The sequence below is a fragment of the Phoenix dactylifera genome, unplaced genomic scaffold (assembly GCF_009389715.1).
Source record: "Phoenix dactylifera cultivar Barhee BC4 unplaced genomic scaffold, palm_55x_up_171113_PBpolish2nd_filt_p 001013F, whole genome shotgun sequence".
Lineage (NCBI taxonomy): Eukaryota > Viridiplantae > Streptophyta > Magnoliopsida > Arecales > Arecaceae > Phoenix > Phoenix dactylifera.
Window position 1 is genome coordinate 150,244 of NW_024068367.1, and position 18,299 is coordinate 168,542.

An 18,299-nucleotide genomic window follows, 5' to 3' on the forward strand; every position below is an offset into this window, starting at 1 on the left:
AGGATTTGGAGTTTTAGAAGTTTGAATTTTTAGAGTTTAGGGGTTTCAAATTTTAGGATTTTAGAATTTTAAAATTTAGGATTTTAGGATTTAGCTCGAGGGTTTTAGGATTTTTGCTTTCTCCGCCCCAATCGGCAGCTCTTTCGACTCTTCCGATATGGTCATTCTCGGGCTAAATTTGAACCACAACAGTAGCCACCAGTTTTAAATATAGTTCAAAGCCACCAGTTTTAAACATTTGACATAATTATTAATTATCAAGTAGTTATTAGTATAGTTCAAAGCAAAAATTGTCTGTAGATGCAGTGTCAAGATGATTAGCCTTGGTCATTTTATAGGAGAATCAGTACAATGTGCACCAGCTATAAAATTTCCATGATGCAAAGATAAAAGTCTAAAAAAATTACTAAATTTCTACAGAACCATATCTTTCTGATATTAAGAACCAAGACAAGCAATCAGGCTCATTTCCTTGATCACTGGGCTAAGAATTTAAAAATATCACCAGGTCCAGCACCTTAACATTCCTTTTAATCCATTTGCTTCCATCACCTAAACTTGACCTTTAATATATTTGGAATGTTCAGTAGTTGACCTGCTTTACTTACAAGACTGGGCCATAAGTTGTGGTCTAAACCAATCACGAAGACCACATTATCCCATCCTTTGCTACTTAAATTATTTCATTGCAATACACAGCTTTTACAGTTTCACCTTGATAATCAATTAAAACCTCCTTTCAGCCCATTTATGGATTGTCCAAGACACACATCAGCCGTATAGAAGAAAGACTGTTAAATGCATTATTATAATGCATCAAAGTTTGACTAGTGATTCTAACAGTAGCATAACAGAAAAATTCGGCAGAACAAATTCTTGGTGCTTCTTTGGAAAAAAGTTTTGATTTTGTTTTCTTGCTAATGATGGGCATTGAGACAAAACTTGCCATCCTTCAAGTTATAGCTTCCAAGACTGTTATTCAAAATATAAAAAGCAGTCTTTAATTTGGCACATATTAGAATTATACGTGACTTACATTTCAGAATATTTTTGCTTGGCCTACATCATGCATACTTCTGATCAGAAAGAATGATGAATATGGCAAGCAAAGAATGTAGCAACGCACATGCATGTGTGTGATTACCATTGGCAAAATTTGCATAATAATGCTTTCAGAGAAAAGGTTACCTGGAAGAAATAGAATTAGAAAAAATCTTCAAAAAAAGAGCAAAGTCCTATTTAGATTCTGCAAAGTAACTATTAATTGTGCTCCATAATAATGTAAGCATCCACAGTTAAGAATTGCCGAACCAGTATCGAGTGTTATATCAATCGGCGCTCGGACCAGTTCAGACCAGACCAAATCGATCGCCAAATATGTCACAGCGCGGCACGCTGTGGCCAAACATGCCACAATGCGTGCGGTGCGCCGTGGCAAATCTAATCGGACTTGGTGGGAACCGATTGGTTCGCACCGAGTTCTAGCCGAATCGGACGGGGCCGGAACCATTTTCTATGCCTGAACTGATCCGATCAGAGGCCGGACCGATTCGGTCCAAGCTGAACCAGCTGGTGCAGATCGGTTCAGCATTCCTTGTCCACAGTCATAGATAGAGTGACCCTCAAAACAAAGATAAGGGATGATGGAAATGGAAGTCATACATGGCTAACTCAAGTCATCCAAAAGACTGCACAGATAAACTAGGAACATACCAAAGTAGTTGCATCACTGGAATATGTAAGGAGAGAGTGTGGAGCCACAATCTTTAATTCATCTCTATACATAGCTGCATCTTGAAGAATTTTCACATAACAAAGGGGAAAAAGGGAAGAAAACAAAAAGAACAATTGAAGGTAAGCTTTGATTTCTCTGATTTGAGCATCTAGGGAGAGAATCATTTACATAACTAAGATGATCAACTACATCCAAGCATGAATATACATATATCCTTGATATACAATATGTACAACAAAGAATTTGTTATCAAGTTATGATCCAAACAAAATTACAAAATCAAAATCATGCACCAGATTAGAAGATTAAGAAATAATAATAGTACATGCATAGAAGGTAGGGGAGGGAGGGAGATCGGAGAGATGAAAATATTTAGATATGCTAATGAGAAAAGTGAAAAGTAGAACCATCTTTAGCCATTTGCCTTCATAAAATGTAGGGGAACTACATATCGATAACCTAAGAGGCAATTATTGGTCTAAATTCCCCACTACCTTTTAAGTATCTTTCAAGAGACTGATTTTATATCATGCTTATTCTTCAACCTCCTCCTTGGACTGACTAAGGGTTTCACCTTGTTACTTTGAGGATGAAGCGGAGAGCTTGTAGATGATTGAACAGGTTCCTTAGTCCACTGCGATCATTATGTATAGTCTATATTCAGTTATTTTTCTTCCCTTATTATTATATTTTATTTTCCCAAGAAGTTTGTTATTGCTGGCTTTGGTGTCTTGCTGTGTTAATTATTTTGCAGGAGTATTTTTTAACTTTGAAGTTCAAGCTTATTATTCATTATTTTGTTGATATAAATTATCATAACTCTTAATATTCATTTTTTGAAAATCTTCTTTTACCTGGAGAGTGCCACAAAATGGAAGTAATAAGTACAACAACGAAAAAAGTTAGTCTTGCAACTGGATCGATTACCGACTAGGTTAGAGATGACTCATAAGCAACCTGATTTTATTTCATGTCTTGATTGTTGTCCCATAACTGACCCGCTGACTAAGTGGATCAGGTCAGTTTGTCTCCATGCAGAATTTTTGCAAACCCATGGGGTCATTCAGGTTTGGCTAGGTCAAGCTTGATCTGAACCAAACTGAAATCATTTAGGTTTGGGTTGTCAGGTCCAGGTTCAGGTCTACTATAATATAAAAATAAATTTGTGCTATTAATTTTATATTTATTCAAAAATTAATAAAGACATAGGTGGTGGATATGGATTGCTATCAGAAATGTAGTTGACGAGAATAAGGTTTGGCCTTAATTGAGTCTTCAACTTACAAGTAAGTAGCATTAATATTTGATCCACAAACCTAAACATTGGGATTGAGGGTAGGGAGGATTATAGATTTCAAAGTTATGCATTCTTGGCATTGTTTTAAAATGTGGCTATGGCATGCAAGCAGTCAACGACTACATAGTGCATATACATTGTGTAGGCTGCATATACAGACAATATGCAATTTGTATCAACATCCATGTAGTGCCCCAGCATGAAATCCATCAAAGGCCAGCCTTCTTGAGTCCTTCCTTCAACATGCATATACATACGTTGTAGTCAAGTCACGTAGTCAAGTATTTCTCACCCAGATATTTTAATATCTGGCAAACTACTTCCATGCTACAACATCTCCACTTGAATACCTAGTACTTAGGCCTTAGTAGTACTGTTAAGATAATTAGCATATTGACATTAGTAGTGTAATGTATATAGCCTATTTGAAATCCACATTCAACACAATCATTAGCTTGAACTTGTTAGTTCGCATTGGCCTGCATAAGAGTGGACCATTATGTGCTTGCACAATGCTAAAAGGCATACATATGCTGTTGCACAATGGTAAGTAGATTGACATGTAGTGGCACAATGCTAATCTTGCTGTGCTTTTGAAATGCTGAGGAGACCATATTTTTGGCCCTATAACAAATATATGGTTGCACAATGCTAAAAGGCTCACAAATACTATTGCTCAATGGTAGGTAGGCTACGGCTAGGGATAGCAATTTACTTTGCCTCATCGGTTACCTGACCCGATCCGATCCAAATGGGGCAGGTTTTACCTGACCCACAGTAGATCCGGGGTGGGTACGAGTAATGGTATTTTTGTATGGAAAAAAAAATATTTTTGTAACTTTACCCAACCTGCCTTGTCCAACCCACTCTATTTAACTCTACCGCCCTGCCTCGCCCTGCTCTGAAACAACTATGGGGTGGGTATAAGTAATGGTCTATCCGATCAGTTGCCATCCCTAGCTGCAGCACAATGCTAAAAGGCTCACAAATGTTGCTGCTTCATGGTAAATAGGCTGCATGTGAAGCTGCACAATGCTAATCCTGCTGCATATGTGTCCTTAAGTGTCAAGTGGACCATCTTTTTGGCCCATGTATGGCCTAACTACATATGTAGCAACCACATATTGAATGTGCAGCATGGTCTAGGGACCGCATATGCATACCCAGCCGCACAATGCAACATCATGTATTGCATTTTGAGACACTGATTTTTGGATTGAGTTGGATTAGGTAGGGTTGGGCCATATGATGTTTGACCTATTTTAGACCTGGCTAGTACATGGGTGTTGGGTCTAGGTCAGGTAGGAAAGCATGATCTAGACCAAGGTTTGCTAAACCAGTATCGGGGCTCATATCGGCTGGTGAAGTTGATCGATCAAGAGAGGGCAGAGGAAGTTTGAGTCGTCACAAGGGAGCTTCGAGAGCTCTAGATATGGCGACGAGGATCAAGAGCGAGCGAGAGAAAAAGAGTGACTTGCCTAGCCAAGGTCATTCTTGTTGTCGTCTTTGGTGACTTGATGGGGACATAGGGTTTTAGGGATTAGGACTTCGAAATTGAGCAAGGGGAGCTTCAAATGGAAAAAAATTGAGTGGGGGAGGGCTTCGCCCTTTGTATACCGAATCGACTTGTTGAACCATATCGTTAACTGAGCAGTCTGGTTCGACACACTCCGAACTTGCTGATTCAGCATGGTTCGGCTAATCTTGATCCAAATTGGATCCAATTTTTCAAATGGATCACTTTTTCAGACCCAAACTTAACCTATGGGTCTAATAAATGAGATCTAAATGGACCAAACTTGATTTGGTCCAAATGACGTATTTGCAGACTTAAAAATGATGAAATATATCATCTATATGTTAACAATGATAAAATGCATGCAGAGATGGTTGTTTAAGAACAAGTATAAAAAATCTTGAGGAACACAAATAACTTTAATATAAGAAATCCCATGCATGCAGACATCCACTTGCAAAGCATGTTAATATAATAAAATGAATAAATATATAAAAATAAGAGAAGCTAAAAATAATAAGCCAAAGTTATCCTTGAATGTGAAATTATATTAATAGCATCTAGGATGATTTTGTCAAATAAAATATAAAAGTGGAAAAAACATAAATGCAAACCATGAAAGACCTCAAGGTGGATTTGTGTAATAGTTTGAACACAATTTAACTAACATAGGCTCTAGCCGTCTCCTCCTTTTTCTTGATCTGTCCCAATGAGGAAAAATTTTCTGCCCACAAGTAGTTGATATTCTTAATTGTGATGGGACCAACCTGGATAGTGGAGGGAGCTTGAGATGGATAACTACGAGAGGATCGAGAGATGTCTCTGTTTTGTAAATAATAGGAGGGGGGAGGTCCAAGTAAATTTTGAATTCTGTTTTTGTTGGGTTGATGAATTCCTATTTGCAAGGGATTGTAGTTGATACTCATGGTGGTTGCTAAGTGTAACAATGAGAAAGAATGCTACATGAGATTTACTTTCCAGAATTCTCTTAACAAATTTGAGCGGACAAATTATTTCCATCTAAGGCAAATTTCATAGAAGACCCCAACTCACTCTTTTTAGTATTGTATAAATATGTAGACAGTGACAGTCCTTTTAGAACAGATTTGGGAATTCTTCAGGTCTATAACATCCGTCCCAGTTTTGTATAGACTAAAACATGTCTATTACAACCTCACATACTGTACAAACCAAATGATGCCTAGTTAATATCTTGGTTGTGATTGTCAAATAGCAATCAAAGTTAAACTTTCCAGCACTTTGCCAGTAATGCTCAATTGTTTTTCTGGTTTTAGCATGGTAAACATTTAAGATTTTAAGAGTGTTATTTATGGTTCTGGAGTTGAGCCACTTTAAGCGAAGTGGTATTTAAAAATAATGAAGTGATGAGGATACTTCTTGTCTGATTGGAACTATACTGTTACCTTATGCTTGTTTCGCATAATTAAGGAAGAACTGGTATGGGAATCAGAAATTGATAAGATGGAAAATAAAGGATCAGAATCAGTATTCTTGTTCTATTGTTTGGGCAATGAATGTAAGACTGCACAAGTAAGGAATGATAATTCCATTTTAACTTTTGATTTAGCCAGAAACATTCTAGAATGGAATCGATATCATATGTATTTTTTTGAACGTGTCCTCGAATAAAATAGCTAAAAAGTTTAAGAAGACTTTGCAGTACAAATCTTAATTAAATCATTTATTTTAATTTTGTACTGTAATTGTCACTAATTATTTCATATCATAGATATCATTCATTCACATTTTAAGCCATAAGTACTGCTCATCAAAATACATTTAAAAGTAGAATTACAATTTCTCTATTTAAGGGAATGGCAATTCCAAAGAAATGTGATTTTTCTTGTTGCACAAACCTGACATCAGAGTGGAGGCAAATTTGGAATTCTCATTCCACTACAGCCTTTTCGTTAACCAGACATAATGAGGTGAGAGGAAGAATATCGACAAATGCAAGCAAAAGATGATGACAAAGATGAAGAGAAGGGAGGTGTGTGTGTGTGGGGGTGTTTTCCATGCTAATGGTTGGATTTAATGAGAAGCATAAAATAGTTAATTAAAGATAAAATAGAAACAGATTAAATAAAATGGAAAAGAATAGGGAGAAAGGAGGTGAAAGGAATGTAGTGATGTTCCCCCATTCAGTTGGGCAACTGGAGGTAGGAGGAAGCCTTCTTGACTGAATTGCTTTGGGCTTTGGTATATTTAGGGGCAAAGACCACTTAACAATCTTGCTGCTGAATCACTTGTTATCTGTGTGTAGGTGGGCCTCAAGAAAAGATTAAGAAAAAAGAAAAGTTAGAGGGAAATAAGAATTAGAGAGAGAAGTGTTTAGAGGGAACAAAAGGCTGAACGTGGTCTCTATAGTTCAGTCCTTTAACAAATAAAGCTATCATAGCAGCGTTTTCAGCTGGCCCATATAGGTCTTTATATATATTTAGCTAACCTTCTAAATTTGACCAACTTTAGCTGTTGTAGAATAAAATCCCTTGGCAATGGAGTTTTGTTAGGACTCTTTAAAACATAGTAGGTAGTCTTCCTCATAAGCATCCATATCCTCCCCTAGATTACAAATTTTATGTTTTATGGAACCACATTTATAATGCTCCTTTGCCAAAGTTGAATCCTAAGGGCTTCAGAAGTTCCCCAACCCAATAGATGTCTAAAGTAGGAAGTCTATGCATTAGGCCTACTCAAAATAGGACATTAGGACGATTATTAATAATTATGTATTGAGAAGATCCCACATTATGGTAAGAACCTTCCTTGTGGCTTTGCTTAATCTAAGCCATCTAGTACTTCTGAAAATTCGATATGCTCTGTTGCACTCTTTGCATATAGATATGAAATGGAATCAACATGTATTGTTTCATGTGATCTCAGCCCCTGACTTCATCAATTCTTCTCTAGATGCCTAGGTATACTTACATGTGAGAGTTCTTGGTTATGCAATGGCTTGAACAAAAGCAACATTGTAGTGTTTAAATTGTCACGATCATGAAAATAACTAAGTAGTTTGAAGTTGTTTGAAGTAGTTTGAAAATAACTAACTATGCTTAGATTTTTCATCACACATAGCTATTTAAGTTGTTGCATAAGCATCTAAATGGCTGTTTTAATAACCATTATCTTGAGCTATTCCCCTCTATCCATTTCCGCTATAATTTCATGTGAGCAATAGTAATTTAGAAGCCCAAACATATACACTTGCATGGCATTGCTTCATGACAGGTAGATGCATCATTGATGCATCTCTGATGGGCTATTTTTCAAATGTAATTAAAGGTCCAAGTCCTTTGTATCAGTTTTTTTTTAAATCAATACTCTTATTGTATATTTAACAATACAGTGGAACAGTCAATGCTGCTGTTAAATTTCTTTCCTCATCATGCAAATTCTTTACAAAGAAGGTAATGAAATTTCAAGCATTAACACTCTGATGTAGTCAGTGGAGGATCCTTCTTTTGATTTATAAATGCTTTAGCAGATGTCGAAACTTTGATGAAATTGCATGTGCTGATAGTCATGCGTAATCTATCTTGTTGATTTCTATTACTTATTTCACTGGATTTACATTCCCAGAGCATAGAGTTAATATGTTCTTAGTTTGGGTAAGTAAGAAGTGCGAACTGCATCAATGGATGAATTGCTCATTGGTTTTGTTGTTTGTGTGTGCTGTTATTCTCATTGAACCTCAATGGATTTGGCTTACTTGTTTAGGACTATGGAAAGTTTTAAGTTCCGAAAGTTGTCGGCCTGTTGCCTGTTTCTGCCATATGCTCATCTCATTCATGACTGTAGGTTAATGAGGAAGCAAGTGATAAAGTTTTGGAGGTGGAACAGAAATATAATGAGATTCGAAGACCTGTCTACATTAAACGGAATGAGATCATCCAATCCATTCCAGACTTTTGGTTAACTGCGGTTTGTAATCTCTCTTTTTTTAGTAATTATATACTTAAGCTACAACCTCTTTTCTGGAACATTCTCATCTAATAGTTTTTCTTTTTTGTATTTCTGTGTGTAATGCTTAACTCTTTAGTTCCTGAGTCATCCTGCTCTTAGCGATCTTCTGACAGAGGAAGACCAAAAGGTATGCATGCTGTTATTTTTGAAACATGCTGTGTTCAAACTAAATGTGGTGGAAATTGTTACTCCATCCAGAATAAATATATTAACTATATCAATTAGAGATATCATTCTAGGACCTTTGTCAGCTTCTTCTGGATTTATCTGATGTCTGGTATTACTTGGAACCCATAATAGATTTCCAGGTGCTTGTGTTAATAAAGTTCCTTTGATGCAGATTTTCAAGTATTTGGTTTCACTAGATGTTGAAGATTGTCAGGATTTAAAGTCAGGTTACTCCATTATATTTGTGAGTTGTTGTTTACTTTTGATGAAATAGCCATTCTGTTGCTATGAATAAGTATATTCTTGTGATTTATTATCTTTAATCAATTGACTGGGTGTTTGTAATGTATAGAACTTCTCTCCTAACCCATATTTTGAAGACACAAAGCTTGTGAAGACTTATTCCTTCACTGAGGAAGGAGTGGCTAATATAACTGGTACGACTATCAAGTGGAAGGAGGGTATGGTAAGGTTATTATCTTATGCGGTAATCATTGATAATTTTCTGAGTCAGGTATTAGTTCTAATGTTTGTTTCTCATAATATCTGTAGGAGATTGCCAATGGTAATGGTCATGAGAAGAAGGGAGGCAAGCGACCTTTTACTGAGGAAAGGTTGGCTTTAGTACCATGTAATCTTGTTTTATAGGCAATAGCTGGATATTTAACTGATTTTGTCACATTGAGTATCTGATAATTTATGATAATTCTGCTGTTGTTGCTTTCAATATTAGGATTATTCATATTTATGTATATCATATGCGTATTCTTTCCAAGTAGATCGCCGTTCACATTTCCCTCCTAGTTCTTCTTAGAAGACCAGGAATCTTATTTTTGCAAAGGCCTCCTCTAGTCCTGCACATGCCCACTGATTTCTGTCACTTGCGTGCCACTTCATCCTTAATTGGTGCAAGTTCTACACCTCTTCTGGCATAACTGTCCCACTTCTTATCCTTCCATATTTTACCACACATGTTATTCAATATTCTCATTTCTACCACATGCATCAGTCTGTGCATATAGAAAGATTGAAGATAATTCTGATAAACTTCTTTGTCGAATATGGTGTTGTATCATGGTAGATTATATCCGGGGAATAGTGTTCAGTATTATTATTGGTTGCATGATACTTGGATGCATGAATTCTTTTCTCATTCTTTATTTTTATTTTTTGATGCAGTTTCTTTAGTTGGTTTGGTGAAACTCAGCAGAAAAATTTCTCAGATGGTGTAACAGATGAGGTAATCATTCAGAGTTAAATTGGGAAGACTGATTATCGTGGACGACTGCACATTTTTCAAATCAATTTTTCTGTTTATTCTTCTGGTATCAGTGAAACTCATATGACAACATGATTTTGTTGTTTTTATCTTTTTTAATCTTCCTATTTTATGAATTCTGCTAACTTGTATGCAGATTCCTGTTTTTGGTTTTTGAATTGAATTAAATGTTCAGCTTCTTTTCCTGTACATTTTTTCTGTCTGTTGATGTACTCTACAACAAATTGATGCAGGTGGCAGAGATAATCAAGGAAGATTTATGGCCCAACCCTTTGAAGTATTTTAATAATGCAAGTTTTCTACCTTCTGTCCTTTCCTCCTTTTCTTTTGCCAAATATCAATTTTTCTTCTCACTGAACATCGGTTCCAAGTTTTCCTAAGACTCCTGTGTACTTTAAATATTATGATGATGCAGGAGGCTGATGAAGAGGACTTTGATGGAGATGAAGATGATGAAGAGGTAAATGCCTCGCTTGTTTTGAGTTTTAAACAATGCTAGCCAGTTTCTGATGTTGCTGCTGATAACTCAGTTAGAGGAGTGCATATTTGCAGAATTTTGGCCTCTCGTTGCTTGGCCATCTTCGGGACTCCAAATACTATGTAGTCAAACCATTTCTTTTGGAAAGATCTTATGCACTGTATCTCTAGTCTTTGTTTGTTGTGTTGCTATTTTTCTGTTTCAATATGGGTGTAAACTGTTCAGTTTAGCTGGATGTTGTGCCAACATCAAACGAACATTTTGCATTTGAAACTCATACCTGCATGACTTATAACAAAAGGAATTTAGATATTAGTTCCTAATTTTCTGCTACAGGTTTTTCTACTCAAGTTTGTGCATGTGTTCTTGTTGTCCAGTGAAGCTTTATGACCACATTCATATAATCACCATTATTTTACTTCTTGTTTTGTTATGATGTCTTATAATTTACGATTTCACTTTATAGAGATTGATAACAATTATTGTTTTGATTCTAAGTTTTCGTACGTTATAAATATTATTGCATAGGTTGTATTTTAAAACTAAAAGAACTCTTTCTGTCTGAGGTCTGAAAATAAATAAATTTCAAATGGACTAGTTTTAATTATTGTATGCACTGCAATTGTAATGTAGCAGATATTTGTTAGTTACTTTTGGCCATGCAAAATATGTGTAGGATCCTTGATTTGTCAAACTTCTGCCCTCAGTTGTACCATGTTTCGTTTGATTTTTTTCCTGTGCCCTGTCTTTTGCTTAAGAACAGCTCAGATTTTGTGTTCATTTTAAAATTTAATATAAAAAATCAGCCAGAAAAGATGTACGATAATGCTGTTCTGCTCTAGATAAGACTCATCTTGTCCAAAGCTGTACAGAGCTTTGGTGTCTGTACTCGGTGTGTTTAGTGATATTAAAGTGACCATCCATTATCTCATGTTTTTCAAATTCTTTTTTTTCAAATTCTTTTTACTTTGATAAAATTGATACTTATCGCTCTGCAGAAGTGCTTATGCATATTAAGATAATAATTTATGCAACTGATGCAATCTTATTTTTGATGTGTTCATTTATTTATTAATTTGTGTAGATGTTTTTGCACCTTTTTACAAAAATAGTGGTTGGAAATAACATTGGAATCAGTTTTCCTAGGGGCAATGGAAACTTGACTAAATTAGAGAATAGAAACCCAAAAAATAATTTACTCCTATGATTCTTAATAATTCTGTCCACTTGAGGCTCGTCTCTGAAGAAGTCTATTTGATATGTTGGAAACTTCTGGTGTTTTGGTTCCTGAATAATCTTATGTTCCATCCGTTTATTGCTAAGCTTATAATACTATGCAATCATCACATTCAATAAGGTAGTAGAGAGACCTGGCAAATAACTATTGAGTAAATTAGAGAGGGTGTGATCATTTGTAGACAAGGATAGCATCATATTGGATGGGTTTTGCTTGCAACTGGTAAACAATCAACAATGATGAATTTTCTCATGTTTTGCTTTGAATATGCTGACCTGCAGATTATGTGCTATTATGTATTGTTGGTTTTGGTGCAAGATTAATTCAAAATTTTTTAAGCATGAGTATCTAATAAATGAAAAATAGTTACCTTTATAAAATTGCAATTATTAATATAGCAATTACATTTTGTAAGAAATCAGAATATAACGAGTGAAATTTGTACTATTTTGTACGTGAGTCCCATTACAAGTGTTTGATGCATAGCATCCTATGAATGCTAAAAGCCTCGCATGCTTTCCATTTTTATTTCCTATTTTTTCAGGAGGACTCATGTTACCAAAAGATATTAGTTTTTATATGCTTAATCTGTTTCTTCTCTGCTGTGTACCGTACGGTATATTCCTATTTTCCTTCATGAGAACTCATGTTACCGAAAGATACTAGTTTTATTTGCTTAATCTGTTTCTTCTCTGCTGTGTACTGTGCAGCATTTTCCTATTTGCACACGCTAATAAACTCTGCCCGACCAATTATGCTGTTTTTGTCAGAAGGGATCTGAAGATGATGAGGATGGTGAGCAAGATGATGACGAAGAGGACGATGATGAGGATGATAGTTAGTCTCTTCTCGCAGCTTCTTTCGTTGGGCTTCCACAACTTGGCTGTGGCGAGTGCCACTGCCAGGCATGCTTATCGCTATGGAAGGTCTTGATTTTGAGGGGGGCGGGCTTCTAATCTTGCTTCAAGCTCCATAGCTGTCATTTTTTTGTACTTTGTCTTTCATGACCCTTGCTTATAGCTGGTGGCCTGTCTAAAGCTAGAAATTTATTTATCATTATGGGCGTGTCAAATGTTTTGTCCTTGGATTTGAAGAATCTCGGCATGCTGTGTTCTTCAGGATCTAGGAGTTTGTATGGAGAACCGGTGCATCATTTTTTTAAAACTTCTTTAGTTATATAAATATATTACATCAATTTCATGTGGTATCTTTTCCTCTTTAAATCTTTTTAATTGGTTCATGTGCTAAGCCTGAACCACTTGCAACTTTTGATACTTTTCTGCGCTCAGCATCACCACTCCACTCCTGTTTAGCCCGTGCGTCTTTTGACTACGACCGTCCAGAACCGTTTATTGGTTGTGTTTTACCGCCTGCATCGGTAATACTGCGACCTCTGTTTTGACAAGCTGGCGCTAAATTGTCTCACAAGGAAACGGAGAGTGCACAAAATCGCTTGAATTTGGTGGTGTTTTGCGAATCAACGATTATCTCCTCTCCTCTCCTTGTTGAGGTAACCTTTGAGCTCCGGTTTGCTACGGTAGAATCTCGCGAAGCCGTCCCGCCCGTCCGGTTCTAGCCAAATTTGGGAAATGGGAAGTGAATTGAGGCCTTGTAGGCTGAGTTGGGTTCAAAACTTAATACATCTGACCCAAAATCGGGCTGTGCTTAGGCTTGTCAAGTGAATGCTTTACCCGGACGTCTTTATTTTGTTGTTTTAATGGAGAGCAACTGAAGTAGTCGTTGTAACTGAAGAAGTTGATTTTGTTGTTTTAATAGAGAGCAACTGAAGAAGTTGACTTTGTTGTTTTAATAGAGAGCAACTGACGTAGACGTTGTAACTGAAGAAAGCCATGTGTCAATGCATCATCAAAAGATGACGTGCTGATGTATTGCATGAGGGTTCATTTGCCTATAAAAACAGCCAAGCCGGCGGTATCCTCTTAGCTGACCCTCCATCCAGAACCCCCGCAGCGGTCATCCCAACACGCTTCCAGGTATAACCCTACCTCCTCCTCTCTCTCTCTCTCCCTTCCCTCCCTCCTGACCAGATAAGAGCGCTCGGACTAATAATTTTTAGGATCGTTAGACCCTATATATATTTTTTTTTGGTTTTTGCGTGCTTTGTATAACAACTCTATAAGTACCAAAAATCTTCTCGGTGAATAATCAATGTAGGACTAAATACACACCCATACAGATTCTTACATATACCTTCCGTTCAAACCCCGACATCCTTGTTAGGCTAAGGATTCAAATCCATTCAATCTAATCACAAATACCACGATAGATCCGTGGTCAGCCTAAACCCATTCAAATCTAATCACAAACATCACGATCGACTCGTGGTCAGCCTCCATGGACCTGACTACAGTATTCCTTAGTTCATATAGACTATGGGCCGAGGTCAGCCTCCATGAACCCACTCATGTCCTCACAAATCGGGCCATGGAGCAATAAGCATCTTCCTTATGTGTTGGTCAGGAGTATGCCGAGCGAGCGCAGCAACGCCATTCCTACAGTAGATTTGTCTCCCTTCTTCCATGGAGATGAAAGTGGGAGGAAGAAAGCCACAGAGATCATAGGCCATGCTTGCGGAACCTATGGCTTCTTCCGGATGGTGAACCATGGCATGCCCGCTGACCTCATGGCCCGAGCCATCAAGCTCTCCAAGGCTTTCTTCCAACTCCCCGAAGAAGAGAAGCTCAAGTTCAGGCCCATAGTTGGCTCCGAAGCCCCTCTACCTGCAGGCTATTCTCGACAGCCTGACAATTCTCCGGACAAGAACGAGTATTTGCTGATGTTCTCCCCTGAGCTAGGATTCAACTTGCTGCCCGCCGACCCACCTGAGCTCAGGTATTGCTTAAGAGTGTAGTTATCGCTTTGATCCTCGAGGTTGATAACCATATAATTAGCTATGCTGAAAGAGTCCTGATGCATTGGTTTGCTCCTGCCTCAAGATCTGTCCTGGATGAGTGCTTTACTCAGCTCTCTAGAATAGGATTACTGGCTGAGGAGATCTTGAATGAGTGCATGGGCCTTCCTCCCAACTTCTTCAAAGAGTACAACAAAGATCGAAGATCCGACTTCATGACGGCTCTTCCAGGATGATGTTGACGGGCTTGAGGTTCTTAAAGATGGCGAGTGGATCCCAGCTGATCCTCAGGAAGGGAGCATCATTGTCAACGTTGGAGATATCATTCAGGTTATATGCGAAGGCCATCCAAATTTTTATTGCTCTATGGCCGGCCATGCTGATCAGAGGATGTTCAAGTGATCAGTAAAATTAACCTGTCGCCAGCGGCATGACTTTTTGGTCGAAATGCATCGAATTGATTAAAATCTCTGGGTCTAGCTGATATAAGCATGCATGCATATACCAACCAATCGCTTTCTGCGGTATTAAAATTTGACATAATGTCGAGTTCTTAACCATTCTTTAATTGATTTAATTGGAAAATGTCGCAAGACTTTTGGAGAAAAAAAAAAGTTAAGAAGAAGAAGCTCTGAAATAGACAACCAGGTCTCAATCCTTGAGTTGAAATGAGTTAATTAGATGGAATTCTAAGGAGGGAGGGTTAAAAGATGCATGACTGAGCCATGAGTACTCGTTTTTCTTGAAGGTCCTGAGCAACAACCAGTTCCGGAGCGCCATGCATAGGGTGCTGAGGAGAGGAAGACACAGGCACTCCTTTGCCTTCTTTTTCAGCGTCGACGGTGAGAAGTGGATCGAGCCATTGCCACAGTTCACGAGCGAGACAGGCGAGGCTCCCGGTTACAGGGGGTTCAGGTACAAGGAGTATCTCCGGCTGCGGATGAGGAACAAGACCCACCCTCCTTCCAAGCCTGAAGATGTCATTCACATCTCCCACTATGCAAGCAGCAAGCAAGCAGGATGGACGTAGGAATGCACTATTCGTAATAATAACTTCTGGGAAAGCGGACCCTAGCTGTATGTGAAATCTTAGCGCGTGGATTTCTTGTCTTCTCTTTGTGTAGTTTTTCAGCTTGTGCAATTGGATCCCAGTCCCCTGGGGACATGTCTCAGGATATGTTACATGAGGGATCTTTATATGCCCCTGTAATCAGTTTCCAAATAATCTTATGGAACGGGTTAGCTGGTCCTAACAAGTTATGCAGTTGATGGATGATCTGTTGGACTCGTTATCACATCAACTTCTTGACTTTGGCAACATGACTAAGGTTGCCTATAGGGCCTTGTAATAGAAATGCGCCCTAAATAGAGGTGAAAGTAGATCAAATAATATCTATTCGGATCTATTTTTATATCCGAATCTATTCAAATATGCATAGAAATTTAAGCATCTCATGACTAATTAATATCGGTATCCATATCCATTTTCATCAAAGAAAAATATATATGAATATAGATATGGATAGACTACTATCCGATCCGTATCTGAATATTTGATTCCATTTGTAATCCTATTTAATTTTATGTAACATTTATAAATTTTTAAGAAAAATAAATAAATATGTTAATATACTATTAACTTGATTTATCATCCACTTAGTATATATTTTATTCTATGGTCATAAAATTTAATTATCCAATTTATATTCGAAATTATATCCATACTTTCAATATCTGATTTGTATCCGTATCCATTTAAAACAAATATGAATATAATTTTTTCATCCTACTAATATCCGTATATGTATTCGTCAAATAAAACAAATATGGATATAAATGTGCTAGTGTCCGATCCAATTTCAACCTTAGTCCTACATTTTAGAGTGTTGTTTGATTGGGAACTATAAGCACCGTTTTTTGTTGAGAACAAGATCGATAGGTACTTATGTTTAGATATTGCACAGGTGAATTTGGTCTTTGGTTTCTTGGATTTATGTAACATTGTATGGACACTTTTGTAAAATCTTTCAATTTTTTAATCTCATGGTGGCAACCCTATCTATATAACTATTGTTAGTTATCAGTGCTGTAATGAAGATACTGATCATGGACACCAGTGATGCCCATCAAAGTACAATCAGATAACAGTACAATGTGTTGAATCTAAGTAAACAAATCAAAATGTACCAGCTAGAGGCTTCAATCCTGCCTAAAGACCGACGAGAACATTTGAGATTAGGGAAAAATAATGATTCAACGCCGTGCGAGAACATTGGCTGAAGCAGAAGAAATCAGGAAGTGGATTTATTTATAAAGCAGCTTGCTAAGAGTGGAAAGGAAGAGAGAGAAATCCCCCTTTGATACTATATTTGAACGTGAACGGCTCATCACATATCCATTGTCGTCTAGTCCGGTTAGGATATCTGGCTTTCACCCAGGCGACCCGGGTTCAAATCCCGGCAATGGAACTTTTTTAGAAATTTTTGAACACGACGAGTTATGAAAATACTTTTTGGATGTTTTATTAATAGGTAGGTTTCGAAGTTGACAATCTGAATCGGTTATTTAGAGTTATTTATCTTCTCTCATCTACTGGCAAGAGTTAATTACCATGTTATATAAGTTCAAGAAAATCTTAAAACAATATATGTTATTAGGTTATTTAGAACTATTTATTACTTGATTCTTAAGACAGGTGTACCTCTATTTTCCTACTAATATTAAAACCTTGGATACGCCATGTAGGTGACAAAAAGAGGTGCAGTTCACTGAAAGATTAGCAAGAGAGGAGATCTTGGAAAAGCTCATAGGATTTTTTTTTAAAAAAAAATTCACGGAATCCATAATTAGATAACCAAGAAGAAATTCAATTGTACTGATATTATTGGGCTTGATTCATGCAAAAGATCAACCAATCTATGCCAACTGGTGAGGAAAATTATTTCAGTTAAAATCAAAAAAATAAATTCAGCTCAATCTCATTCCATATATCTAAGAAATGGCTAGGTAAGAACACCACAAGAACTTGCATTTAAAATAAAAATAATGATAATTTTTTTTTAAAAAAAAACTCAATGTATCACGTGTATGAAAGACTAATTAAAGTTGCAGTCAGTATTGCTTGACAGCTGCAAAGGCATTTGGTTGCTATTCCATTTCACAGATGGTTCAGCGTCCATGATGACCTAGGAAAAATATGAAATACTTGGCTGCTCATAGTTCACTTGAAAGAAAAATAACTGGAAAAGTAGAAGACTAATAACAAGGGCTTGGCCTGGAAAGCAGCGTAGCCCCTCTTTCAGCCTGATCTCAGAGTCATATGGAGGAACGCCAAACTGCGGTTTAGCTTAATGATACATGCTCCCTTGCTAAGCCTTTCAACCTCCTCAGTTCGAGGGGAGAGTCTCATTTCCACCTCACTATTGCAGATCCCCACGTAAGTCCAGCTCCAAAACCTGCAGCAGCAATTGTATTGCCATCCTTCACCTTTCCACTTCGAACAGCCTCATCCAATGCCAGAGGGATTGATGCAGCGCTCGTGTTCCCATAGCCAGCCAAATTTGAGATAATCTTGTCCGGGGGCATCTGCAACCGGGTGGCTACAGCATCCATGATGCGTTGGTTTGCCTGCCAAGTTGATTGTTTTTGCCACCTTGGTTCAGAATGAATTAGTCACCGAATAATAAGAATTTGGCATTAGCAGGAACTGGTTACCTGATGAAGCAGCAGC

General features: G+C 37.3%; 1 protein-coding gene, 1 non-coding gene and 1 pseudogene across 2 annotated transcripts; all 3 read left to right on the forward strand.

The window, feature by feature from the left end:
- The first annotated feature begins 7,780 nt into the window (after nucleotides 1-7,780).
- LOC113463105 (NAP1-related protein 2-like) lies at nucleotides 7,781-12,904 on the forward strand. Its single transcript, XM_039121209.1, has 12 exons — nucleotides 7,781-7,800; nucleotides 7,919-7,979; nucleotides 8,371-8,493; nucleotides 8,612-8,662; nucleotides 8,876-8,947; nucleotides 9,056-9,169; nucleotides 9,256-9,317; nucleotides 9,883-9,943; nucleotides 10,216-10,272; nucleotides 10,398-10,442; nucleotides 10,535-10,582; nucleotides 12,468-12,904. The coding sequence occupies exons 1-12, from the start codon at nucleotides 7,781-7,783 to the stop codon at nucleotides 12,537-12,539; spliced, it is 786 nt and encodes a 261-aa protein (XP_038977137.1). The 3' UTR covers nucleotides 12,540-12,904.
- A 1,278-nt stretch (nucleotides 12,905-14,182) lies between these two features.
- On the forward strand, nucleotides 14,183-15,762 carry LOC103713187 (annotated as a pseudogene).
- A 1,201-nt stretch (nucleotides 15,763-16,963) lies between these two features.
- TRNAE-UUC lies at nucleotides 16,964-17,037 on the forward strand. Its single transcript has one exon. It is a non-coding gene; the product is annotated as a tRNA-Glu (tRNA).
- Nucleotides 17,038-18,299: the final 1,262 nt, after the last annotated feature.

Bases quoted from the DNA above. Each gene is read 5' to 3' on its own strand.
- LOC113463105 (XM_039121209.1), top strand. From the start codon at position 7,781: ATGGCATTGCTTCATGACAG. The intron at 8,494-8,611 runs GTTTGTAATCTC...TTAACTCTTTAG, and splicing joins CAGACTTTTGGTTAACTGCG to TTCCTGAGTCATCCTGCTCT. The intron at 9,170-9,255 runs GTAAGGTTATTA...TAATATCTGTAG, and splicing joins TCAAGTGGAAGGAGGGTATG to GAGATTGCCAATGGTAATGG.